At 39.5% G+C, this 12,741-nt stretch overlaps 1 protein-coding gene across 3 annotated transcripts in view; it reads left to right on the forward strand.

The window, feature by feature from the left end:
* RALGAPA1 (Ral GTPase activating protein catalytic alpha subunit 1) overlaps window positions 1-12,741 on the forward strand; it is a 286,398-nt gene that overhangs the window by 110,270 nt on the left and 163,387 nt on the right. For 2 of the 3 annotated variants that reach the window (XM_019518883.1, XM_019518884.1), the window contains 2 exons: window positions 6,981-7,148; window positions 10,490-10,614. In XM_019518883.1, coding sequence (XP_019374428.1) covers window positions 6,981-7,148; window positions 10,490-10,614 — 293 coding nt within the window. Of the gene's footprint in view, window positions 1-6,980; window positions 8,523-10,489; window positions 10,615-12,741 lie in introns of all 3 variants that reach the window. The other variant, XM_019518882.1, reaches the window with a different exon arrangement.

A 12,741-nucleotide genomic window follows, 5' to 3' on the forward strand; every position in this document is an offset into this window, starting at 1 on the left:
ATCTGGCCTAGGGAAGCGGGGGGGCGGGGGGGGGGAAGGCAAGCTGCGCAGTGCCTCATCAGGAATCAAAAAGCAGGGAGGGAGGGAGGAATGAGGGGGAAAGGGGGATCAGTATCCATAGCCTAAGAGAAAAACAGTGATCAATTAAGCAATTGGCTGCTCATTCACAGGTGTTCCCTCCCTCCCAGGGCAGGACTTGGGTTGTGTTGTCTGGCTGGGCTTGCCTCCTCCCCCTCTCCCTGCAGTCAAAGGGCCGGGGGAGCCCAGAGCAGCTCCCAGTAGCAGCTGTCTGAGCTGCTGTGTTAACAGTTAATCATTAACCAGTATAATTAGAAGAGGTTAAACAAATATTTTTTAAACAATATTTACATTCCTATTTCGTGGCAGCACTAGAGACTCCTTCTGGCTGCCACTCGCTGGCTGGGCACCCCATCTGCCCCACACCCACCACTGGTGGTGGGATCCATGCAGGCAGGGCATGAGGCCACGTGGATGGAAGAGCCTGCAGGTGGGGAGAGACATCCAGGAATGGGATGGGTGGGCACAGCCAAGGCTAGGGCTGGGATCTTGGGGCAGTGACAGCACAGGGCCAGGACCTGTGGCAGAGCTGCGATCCATTTCCTGCACAGCCCTGTGATGTGTGCTGGTTCCACAGGCAGGGGCGTTTGGGAGCAGATTGCAGATCTGCCCCAGGCCTCTGGCCCCATGCTGTCACCACCCCAAAATCCCAGCCCCACCCACCTGCCCTGCTTCCAGGCACTGCTTACCCCCACCTGCCCGCCCTTCTGCAGCCTCACCCCATCCATATTGCCGTGCGTCCTGCCTGTGTGGGTCTTAGCCAGTCTCCATGGAGATCCCGGGATCACCGGGCAGTGGCAGCACAGGGCCGGGGCCCCAGGCAGCTCCATGATCTGCTCCCCACACATCCCTGCTAGCAGAATTGCACTCATTGCAGTGGCACATGGGGAGCGGATTGTGGCTGTGCCCCAGAACCTAGTCCTGTGCTGTCACTGCCCTGTGATCTCAGCCTCTGCCCTGCCCACCTGTCCCACTTCTGGATGCTGATCCCCACCCGCCCACAGCTCCATCCCAGCCACCCGGCCCAGTGCACAGCAGAGCCACTTTGGAAGTTTTGGTGAGCTGTTGGGGGCAGGGAAGGTGCTGGCCCAGTGGGGAGGGGGTGGGTGCTGACCCAGCCTGCAACATCTCATCAAAACTCCCTACCTAAGTGGCACTCCTGTCCAAATAATTGCCCACCCCTGCTTTGAAGAGATCTTTCCACTGATATAAAAGTAACATAATATACCCACCCATAATTATCTTGAAATAGATTATGATGTTTAAAATGTGGAAGTATGACCTTACCGTACATAAAGTTAACACTCAGGAGTAAGCTGCTGTAAGTTAACTTTCACGTAACATAGGATAAGAGCAGATATATGGACATAAACTGCAGAGTAGTTTTCCTGGTTTGTTTTTATGCTCTTGCCTAGAAATCCTAGTTTTCAGGAGAAAAGTGTGTAGTATGTTAAGGGAAAAAAAATGCTTTCTTGATGCAGGTATGATGTTTTGCCTGAAGGTCAATCAGCTGACAAACAAAATTGTGGAAGAAGCTAAACAGATATATCTAGACTTTTATATGTGTTCTACATACAGGACATTTTTACCAGGATTGTAATTGTTGTGCATGAGTCCGTCATTTCTACATATTTTAGGCTCTTCAATATTATGCTCTATTTCCACGAACAGAAAAGCAACAAGGTTTCCAAATTTGTTTTGCAACATAAATATGAGAATTTGCAAACTGAGACTTGCATTAGAAATATGGTTAAGTACAGCTTACTTTGTTGGGTATTGTATCTGTACAGTATTCTTTCAAAACTCATTCCTGTTAAACAGTCGGAGGTTAGGAAGACTAAAAGAACTGGTTCAGGAACCTTTGGAAAAAATAGTGAACAAGGAAATATAATTGGTAAGGCACAGGGGGGAAAAAAATCTTGGAAGCATTTGTAGGTAGAACAAAGTTGGTTTAGTGAATAGGGAAGGGTGGGGGAACATTTCAAAGCATTGACAGTGAAAAAGGCAAAGGAGGCAGAAAAACGAGAAGAAAGGAATATTAGACTATTTACTATTGTACATTTACATCTCTCTCTTCAAACCCAGCTAAAATGCTGGTGAAGCAATATTATGACTGAAAAATGAAACACTCAAATCAGAATTAATCATATCACAGTGGCCAACCCTGCTTCTGCTGATGTTTCTTACATACTTTATGCCCTTAACTGTAGAAACTTACCGATTAATTAGTAATGATATTTGTTTTTAAAAGGGTACTGAGGGTTCGAAGCCAAAAAAATCTGCTACAGTTTCCATCCTCTAAACCCACCTTAGTTGACTTCTGTGATCTTCCCTTGAATTTTTATGGACAGTATTCTACTTGCCCATGTACTCTTGTGAGCTGATCTCTGTATTTGAATCCAAATCTTGGCTATATGCCAGTTCATTATGCCTGCCCCTAGCTGCTAAAAAGTTACCTACTTCTCCCGTCTCCTAGTAAATAAAAATGGGGAGGTCATGTGAGAGAGGACACGTTATGGCAGGGGAAGCGGGGAGGCAGGGGGAATGGCTGCCAATTTCAGCTTTTTTACTTCCCTTCTCTAATTATATTTATGTTCCTGCAACACCAATATTTCCAAAATCTTAGAGACCTGTTTGTCCTTAAGGATTAAGGACATGTTTTCATATATGTGAAAGAAAGATCTAATTCAAGCTCCTCAGAGTACTACTGCAATACAGTTAATAATGAAAAACACTCACAGATAGTGTGCCAGGCTGAATTAACACAAGTATACAGCATGTATGAATTGCAGTTGCTGAGGAACATATAACTTTTACATTTATGAACAAATTAATACATTTCTTAACTGTAACACAAGGCATCTTAATGCATTTCCATTTTTGAGTTCCTTAATGTTTTTCTCTTCCAAAAAAAGGGGGAAAGTTTTGATGGCACAAGCAGAACACATTTGTTTGCTATTGTCTGCATTCTCACATGTATATAAATGATTAGCACATCATCAGCATTTAACAAATAGAGATGAAAATGCAGCTGCATTTATTCCAATGTGCTGAGCTCCTTAGGCTTGCATATATTTAGAATTCTTCATCCAGTAAATTAATTTTAACATGTACTAAAAATCCACACCACTTATATTTTAGTTATTTATAAATTGAAGTTCATGTAGTACATCAAAGGCTTTTGTGCCAGGTTTTATATATTTGGGAGGGATGGGCACACTGCAGATCAGTGAATTAGCATCTTTTTCCAGTACACATCTTGTATCCCAGAATCTGTTTTCATTTGTGAGTCTCAAATTCTTAGGCCTGCAAAAAAAACTTTCAAAAGATGAGCAGAGCATAACTGATACCTCGACATCTGAAATAATGACTTAAAATACTTAGAAGCCCTCCGTTTATCTCCTTGAGTTGTTAATTCAAATATTTAATGATAATTTAATTTTCAACCTTTTATCTAATGCGCTGCTAATTAGGTTAGGAAAGAAAGTTAATGGGTGATCAGATTATGAAGAATTGCTGGATTTACTGTGATTGACATCGCATTTTGGCACCTCATGCTTATTTTGTAGACAGAGGTAGCCTGCATCCAATATTCTCCCTTTGCAAACAGACTTCTGTATGCCATCATTAAAAACCCATCCAGTCTGCTATCATATTTGAAGATGTCCATTGATTATTGTCCATAACTTCTTGATCAGACCCCAAGATTTAAACCCAGGGCAAACTTGTTGTTAAAAAAGATCATTTACATTTTTATCACAAAAAACATAAAAAAATTAAGTATGAAAGTAACTCTGTACTCTTTTCACTTCTTCTCCACAAATATTTTCTTCAAATAGATAAGTGGAAATGCATTGTACTTCCAAAACACTTGCATCTGAAAAACTTTAGAAATTTCAGCTAAAAAACTCATTTTTCCCAGAAGAGTGTAAGCAGCTTAAAACCAGAGGTCAATTAAGTACCTTCTGCTCAATTGCAACTAAATATTACTGCCACAGTTATATTCCAGTATGAACTATTCAGTCATATCATTTTTAAATTATTTTAAAATCATTTTAAGATGTTAACATTTCCTCCATTTAACATTGAATAAATCATCTAACACATCAGATATCTTTTATTGTTACATTTTGATATGGAGTATATGTTGGTTGCAAATAAATTCACCATTGCAGTCCTGAGTATAAGAGTTTTTAGATGGAATATCAATTAAGGTAAGTCAGTTTTTTTATGGTCTGCTAAACTTGATGGCATTCCTTTCATCTCTCTCTAACAGTGTTTCTGACTATAAAAAAAATTGGTAAAAAAAAAGCAATCCCTAGCAAGCAAGTGATGGTACTAAAAATGAGGCAGATAGTTTTATTGTTTAAAAAAAATAATAAAGTCCCATAAAATGCTACCTAGAATCTCTCTGATTCCTACAACTGCTTGACTATAGCAGACATCTAACCTTGACTGATAACTTCAATTTTTATATCCCATATTGCCAATGTGGTACTGTTTAATTTATTGTTACACATTGCTTTTTGTAGCATTTTAGGGATTCTGAAGAGAGAGGTTCTGGTTTCTCAATTTTTTGGACTAAGTCAGGCATCTTAAACTCATTTTAGGCCCCAGGTTGAATCTAGACCATGGGAGATACTTCCAGGCCTGATCTGTGTGGCCAGCAGCAGTTGTGGTGGCTTTGGGACTGAGCCATGGCATAGGTCTGGGGGTGGGCAGCAGTGTGGGTGTATGGGTAGGTGGTGGCACAGGTCCAAGTTCAGGCAGGAGGTATGGGTCTGGGGACCTGCCACTGGCCATGTCCAGGGGTGGATCCAGAGGGGGTGAAGTGGTGCCGTTGCATCCCCATTTCAGACCATCCCACAGGAGCACCAACTGAGGACTTTTTTTAAAGTCTCTAAAGGCGGTATGAATTTCTCCCTTCTCAGCACCCCCTCCTTTCCTGTCCATGCTGAGAAGCACCTCTCTTCCTTCCCCCTGGGTACCACACTTCCTTACCAAGGTGGGTGGGTTTGAGTTGCTCTTGCCCCACTAAAGCTGGGCTGCCTGGGAAGCTGGGCTTAGGTAGGGACAGCAGCAACAGCAGATGAATTTCCCCCTCTCTGTGTGATCCCCTTGAGTGTTTCTCAGCTAGCCTGGGGAGCAGGCAAAGGCAGAGAACTCACCAACCACTGTCACTGTCTCCAACCAAGCCTAACTTTTTGTACAGCTGCTCCTCTCGGCCCCTGTTAGAGCAGGGCAGGAGCAACTGGGACAGTGGTGGCGCCAGACTGGTCTCTGCTTCACAGATAAGATTCACAAGATTCACAGAAGTTTAGGGCTGGAAGGGACCTCATGAGATTATCGGGTTCTGCTCTGGGCAGAAAAGACTGCTGGGGTCAAATAACCTCAGCAAGGTGTGCGTCCAGTCTCCTTTTGAAGATCTCCAGGGTAGGTGCCCATAAGTAGAAAGGGTAAGGTGAGGGAAGAGGGCAGGGAGAGGAAGAGGTGTTGCTGAGCCTGGACAGGAAAGGAGTGATGCTGGAATTGGGAGAAGGAGAAAATTCCTACTTGATCTGGAGTCTCAAAAAAAAAAAAAAAAAAAAAGGCCCCGGTTGCATGGTCTGCCTGCCCTGGTGGTGGGAGGAGAAAAGTGGTTGGAAGCAGGAGAGAGCAGCCATCTGTACAGCACCAAGCACTGCTTCTGCACTCCCCTGTTTAAAATTCTGGATCGCCTATGGTCATATCCATGGGGGTACAGGGACCCCATATTCTGTGGCAAGCTATGCCCCCCCACACACACATTACAATAGCCCACCAGGCTACAAGTGGGCCAGATGGAACTGTTCTGCTGGTTGTATCTAACCAACAGGCTATAAGTTTGTCACACCCAAACTAGGTAAATTAGATGATGGCATCTTTGACCTTTTCCTAGGTGATACATATTGTGAATGCAGCAGCCTTCACTACAGTTAATAATAACTTACACTCATATTAGCAGTCTCAGAAAAGGGGCTAAGAACCAATAATTGAATAGGCAGGAAAAATGGTCCATCTTCTTTCACCTATCATGGTGGTTTCTCTGACTTAATCTGTTTTACACTGGCAGTTCTGTGGATTAAAATTTTAATTTCAAGATCATTGCTTCCATAACTCTTAGTAACTTTACTTGGGTAAAACTTGAGATTTGTTGAGCTTGCCCAAAGTTAACTTTTAAAGTTAGCTTAACATTTCTGATACCACCAAATAACCTGCCTTTTTAGTAAAAAGAGAATGGTAATTTATTCTTATTGATGTATTTCCCAAAAACCAAAACTTCTCCCAGTCATCTTTTTAATGATTTAACTCTTCCAATATACATTATATATACTGCACAAAATTCTCTCTTAGAATTGCTATTATTTATATAAATTAATGGATAATCATATTAGCTGTTAAACACAAAAATCGACAATTGTAGTTTTCCAGAAAACTGCTAAATTATCTTACTGTTTTTTATGTATTTCTCAAGAGTTTAAAATCTATGGAGGCTACTGTTGAGCGCTGATCAGATACTTTGTACTATAAGCAACTGTTTTCCTTTTTTTTGAACATGGTCTTTAAAACAATTTTGGTCAAATTGTTTGACTTATTGGCACAGCCCTAGCTTTAACTGTATTTCCAAATATTCCATGATCTCACTGTCTGTTTCCATGCATGTTAACATTTAAAACTGTGTTCTGATAGTCTAACTCATATTGCATTCTGTACTGGATATTGTGTGTGTTTAACATTTTAGCATTGGATAAAATACCTTTTGCTGTACTTAAAAAAGGCACTGGATTTTTCTGAATTTTTAAAGCATATAATTAGGATTTAGGTATGAATAAAAATAACTATATTTAATTTGGTAGATGTTACATATAACTTTTTTCTTACAGACATTGATGATGCTCAAATTCTTCCACGTCCATCTCGAGTCAGGCATTTTTCACAGAGTGAGGACACACCAAGTGAAGTTTTTGGCACATTGAATGAAGAACAGCCATTGCCACGAAGTAGCAGTACGTCTGACATCCTGGAACCATTTGCAGTTGAACGAGCCAAAGGTGCAGTTCCTGTCATTGACAGTTCATCTCATCATGCTCCAAGCTTACAGAGTTCCACTGAGACCTCTTCAATACATAGATCCACTGAAAGTCATGTTACAAATAGCAGAGTGTCTTCTCTGGAAGTTGGGGATAGTATTTATGACCATCTCTGTCACTTAATAGGGCCAATAGATCTTGCAAATACAGCTTTTGAACAAAGCGGGTGTGTTGACCTTGAAGGTGAAGATGATCTTCTTTCCTCTCTGAGAGAATATCTTAAGGAAAAAGAAGAACTTTTCAATAACCTTGAGATAGATAAATATGAGGCTTCTCGTGAAGTTGATACAACTGTAAATAGGAATGATAGATTACCACTGGATGGATTAGAAAATAGAGATCAGACTGTTAAAACTGCAAGTAGCTCCAATGTTGCCGAAAGAGCTGATAATGTGGTGCTAAGCTTAGAACAAAACCAAAGTGGCTTTATAAGTAATATTGCACCTACTCAAGTAGACAATTTTACAAGTCAAGTGATCAATAAAGCTAGACAGTTAAATACTGATAAACAAAATGAGAAGTTATTTGAGCATGGGACAAGTAGTCCTAGTAGCAAAGAAAGCAAGAGATACCTTCATAGGCAAAGAACCACGGAACCTGATGTAGCTTTGGAAATAGCATTAGCTGAAAAAGATAAAAGTGCCCAGTTTAACGAAAACATAACCGTCACACATGTTATGCATGCAAAGAAAGTTCTTCCTAAAGCACCAGTTAACCCTGAAATCCCTCACATTACAGGCATGAGCAAACTTTCACCAACTAAAAGGAGTATATCGGAAACAGTAACACACAGGGCCAAAGTCATGAAAATAACTACTAAGAAAAGAAATAGTGTTCATGTTACTTTTAGACCATCTACTGAGTCAGTGCAGTTTTATAATCCTCTGGAAAACAAAGAGGCTCCCTGGAAGGCAAGACTTCGTAAACTCAGTGGCTTCAGTAGTAGTAGTGGCAACAGCAGTATAAGCGCAAGCAACAGCTCATCTGCAGTCCCTGAGCTGGTCAGACCAGGAGTATACAGGCCTCTAGATGCAGTCAATCCAGCTTCAGTTAGTAATAAACAGATTAAGGAATCTACAGAAGCTGAAACAGCCACATTGCAGAAAGAAGGTATTTCAGTTAATCAGGTGCATAACCGTAGTACACTTAGATCATCAGGTCAGGAATCAGGACAACAGCAGGGATCCCTGGGTGGTGTTTATAAAAATGTTGTACATGCTCTTTCGAAGCCGAAGGCAAATGTTTCCCCACAGAGGCAGAACAGAATGCCAGCAGAGGCTCCACTGAGGGATCTGTACAGTCATGTAATGGGCTATTTTGGAAGGAAAGCTGCAGGTGAGCACTAACAGTGTGCAGAGCGTAAAAGGAGAAAGGCAGCACCAGTTTGGCTTAATGCAACTGAAGCAAGCTCTGATAAGCAATCAAAAAGCTTTTGGGATGATCACTGCTTTCCCTGTTTGGTTGTGCATGCGCCTTTAGCCAGCTGAATCTTCGCCCCAGCATACGTTATTTTTATACATTTTAAATTACTAATTTTCCTTTTAAAGATATTGAGTTGAACCTCTTTGCTGCTGAAGACCAAGTCAGGGGAGAGGAAGAGACAACAAATGACCTATTAAGGGACCAGTTTTATCATATTTTAACTTATCCTAGAGGGTCTTGAAATTCAGCCTGTTGAATGGTTGGCATATATATTTTATAGTGGAATAGAAAGTCCTGGTACTTAGTTTGGCAGAAGTTTGGCTATCAACCAGTTAGGTTGAATTAATTTAATTGTTGGTTCATTTAGTATGTGTTCTTCCTCCTCCTCCTCAAAAACAAAAAAGTCCCCAAATGGGAGTTGGAATTTTTTATTTGGCTTTTAAGCAGTTATTTTATAACTAATGCTAAGAAAAAAGAAAAAAAATAATTGGAACAGAAATTCCCTATTATGTTTCATTGTGACAATCCAATGTGGATTTAGTCTTTTTTTGTTTGTTTGAACCATTTTCAAAATGTGCTTTGAGCCTTTCTATGTGCATTCATTGACATGGATACAGTTACTTCTTGGCAACATCTTTCATTGCTTTCTTTCTTCCTGGGAACATAGATGTGCATAAAGATCCTATGATAGCTTTACTTGTGCTAATTATGGGATCTCTGTGGACTGATCAAAAAGAAAAAGGCTGTTGCTCTAATATCCATCATTTTCATTCATATCTTAAATAACCCTAAATAAACAATAAATTAACTTTCAGCAGTAAGGTAGGTTTGCCTTTCTTACATTGTTATGCGAGCATGTTTAACAGAATGTTCTAAAATGCATCCTGCATTGAGATGTTAATGCCACCTGAGGGCAGTCTTTGTAAACATAGCACAGTAACATTCTGGGCAGTAATACAATGGGCATAACCTATCCAAAAAAAAAAAAGAAGAGAGAAAATTTTCTTATGAGTTCATTTTAACAAATTTGTCCATTTTTTAAATAAAACTCAGGTTTTCTAGCTGTTCTTAGATGGGAATTATTTCATAACTTCACTATAATTTAAAATATGTTTATATTTAATAAAATCTCTATTCTTATTATAATTAGTTACATACTAAGCTACTGAGAGAATATTGAAGGATAATTCTAATGAAGTGTATGAGCTGGAACAATTTGCAACTTACAGGCTAAAATCCTACAGTTATTGATAATATTTGTATTATAATTAAAAATAATATAATCATATAGACTGCAGAAAACGAACAAACAAGAGCATTTCATAAATCACTGGCCATATAAAGAGTTTTTTTAGTTTTGATTCCATATTGTACCATCCATTTTTTTTATTGCACAAGATTTTATTTGTGAGTGTACTTACTATACAAGGCCACATTGAACTATATCTTAACTTCAATTTTAGTATCCAGTATTTTAGTTCCTTTTTCAGCAATCTTGTTCCTCATTAAGAATACAGTGGCAAAGGTGTTTCTGTAGGAACTACAGAAACATTCTTAGGATTTTGCTTTTTCTTTTTGTAATGTGGAGGAAGGATGTATGCTGTATCCTTAAAGCAAGCATTAACAACTTTAAGTAATGCTCATCTGTAAGCTTTCTTGCTATTTTAAGGTTATTCTGGAAATTAACTAACACCTGCTTAGTAGGTAAAAAGGAGGATTTACTAATTCTTAAAATTAATCTATTTAAGAGGTGGGAAATGCATGTATTGCAAGTATTTTTATTTTTTTAATGAAGCTTGTTGAGTTCATTTTGTTGTTTTGTTTTTTTTAATGTGGTGTTGGGTATCCTTTACTATATATAGTTATTCATTTGCTTTTAGTTAATAGAGACGACTTGAGTCAAAAGCCACACCCTGTTGGTAGCGATATTGGCAGTAGCAATACAAATGTTCCTGACCTTATGGATGAATTTATAGCTGAGAGACTCCGCAGCGGTAGTGCATTGGTAAGCTTTTGCAACTTTCTTTTACAAATTTAGAAGTAAAATTATTGTTCAGCGTATGAAGACACTTTATTCTAGATATTAAGTATCACAGGCAAGCAAATCACAGATCTATAGATTTATATGCTAAAATACTTTATTTTAAGAACCTGATACTGCAAACAGTAACTTTGGCAAATAAAGTGTCTTAATATGTTCACTTGGATTAATTTCTGTATGTAACTGTTTGTAGGATCAGAGCTTTGTATATATATTTACTGCACAAAATGGTCTTGTATATTGCTCTTCAAACTGTCATGCACTTGGCCTCCATTTCTCTTCTCTTCACTTCTATATGTCAAGATATTTTTAGTGAATAGCTTTCTCATGTGGACCCAGCCCTTTTCAACCTCTCTTGTAACATTTGTTCAATAATGTCATGTTATTTGAAACAATTTCATTCATAAGCATGAAAGCAGCTTTGAGTAAAGAAAAATGAATTGGGGTATCAGTGGAAACATATGAGAACAGGCAGGTGATCAGAAAAGATGCATGTTAACTCACAGTGATAGGGATAGGAAAAGTTACTGTTTTATTCAATTCCTTTGTTTTGAACAAAGAAATGGTAGGAAACCGATTTATATTTATTATTTCAAAGTTTCTCACTTTTTGTCTGTTAATAAATTATTTTCCAAAGTGCTGGACACATCCAGTGTCATTTAAAAAAATGTTCACATACAAAGTTTGGAAAGTAGAATTTAGTTCTCACCAATAAGAGGTAGAAGAAGAGGTCTCTTTCCAAATATCAGCTGAACTTGATTAATGGTTGGTGGCTAGAGATATGCGTTAAGTGTCTGAAGTGCTTGTTCTTTTTCTCTTTTCTAAATGCATCCCATGTCTTTCCCATTTTAATTATTGATACGTTATATACTTTGCAAATGCAGCTGGCCCAGCAATATATGCAAATTACCCATGAAACTGATCCAGTTTAAAGCTCTAATTAAGAGCTAAAGGTAGTAGTAAAAGGACAAAGATGAGATTGGATCCAATGTAAACAAACAAAGAAATCCTTTTACCATCATCGTTAGTCACTTAGCATTAATTTCTAGAAAATGCAAGCTGTTGCAGAAAACAGCTTTGTCAGATATAGCTGTTCAGCAACTTCAACCGAACAATCTTGGCTTGTAAATAGCTATATTGGATGCTCACAGATGTTTGTGTAAAGACACAATGGGATCTGGTCTGGGATCCCAACAGTTGTGTTTCTGCCATGTTGCACATTCATGCCAGGACATACAGTTTTGAAATCAGGGACCAGATCCCAGTCATGCCATACTCGCCAGTGCGGGGGGAATGCTGTGTTCCTGCTGCTCCAAGTTGAAAGCTGGGTTCCTGGCAATCAGCTGATTGTCAGCTCAGCTGGGGGGAACCACACTAGGGTCTGGAACCATCCTGCTGCAGTTTCTGATGGCTCACAATCAGCTGTTTGTCAATTGGATCAGGTGTCCACACTGGGGCTGGTTCCAGACCCAGGTGCAATCCTAGACCCAGCTGGCTAGAGCTGCTTGATTTGGGGTTTAAAGTCCATGGCAGGGGAAGTCAAAGGTTCCCTTCCATGGGAACGTCTGCTTCCCTGCACTGGGCAGCCTGCCTCTTCCCTGCCCTCCCACCCTAGCTTGGGAGCCTCTGCTACCCAGCACAGGGTTTAAAGTGCCCCCATTCGGCTCCCTGCACCCCCCTCCCCCATCTATCCTCCAGCCAGACCAACAATCAACTAATTGTCAGCCACCAGCCATACGTTAAATTTAAGGCACCATACAGACAAGCCATAAAAATATTCTACTTTATATGTGTGGAACATTATATGAACATTATATGTTTATATATGTGGAACATTATATGTGAAAATATATATTTTTATGGCTCATTCCCCATTTTTGACACCTTAAATCAGGAGCACATGAAGCACCCTTCCTAATTATGCCATTATTAACATATTAATTGTGATATAAATGTAACATGTAAATGGAATAATTGAGACAGACCAGCAAAAAACAACCACTTTATTATTATTATTATTATTATTTTTTTTTTTTTTTAGGAAAGCAAGCCTGTAGGTTTCATTACATGTTGTGGTAGTCCATTCTGAGA

The sequence above is a fragment of the Gavialis gangeticus genome, unplaced genomic scaffold (genome assembly GCF_001723915.1).
Source record: "Gavialis gangeticus isolate Ggan-Ray unplaced genomic scaffold, GavGan_comp1, whole genome shotgun sequence".
Lineage (NCBI taxonomy): Eukaryota > Metazoa > Chordata > Crocodylia > Gavialidae > Gavialis > Gavialis gangeticus.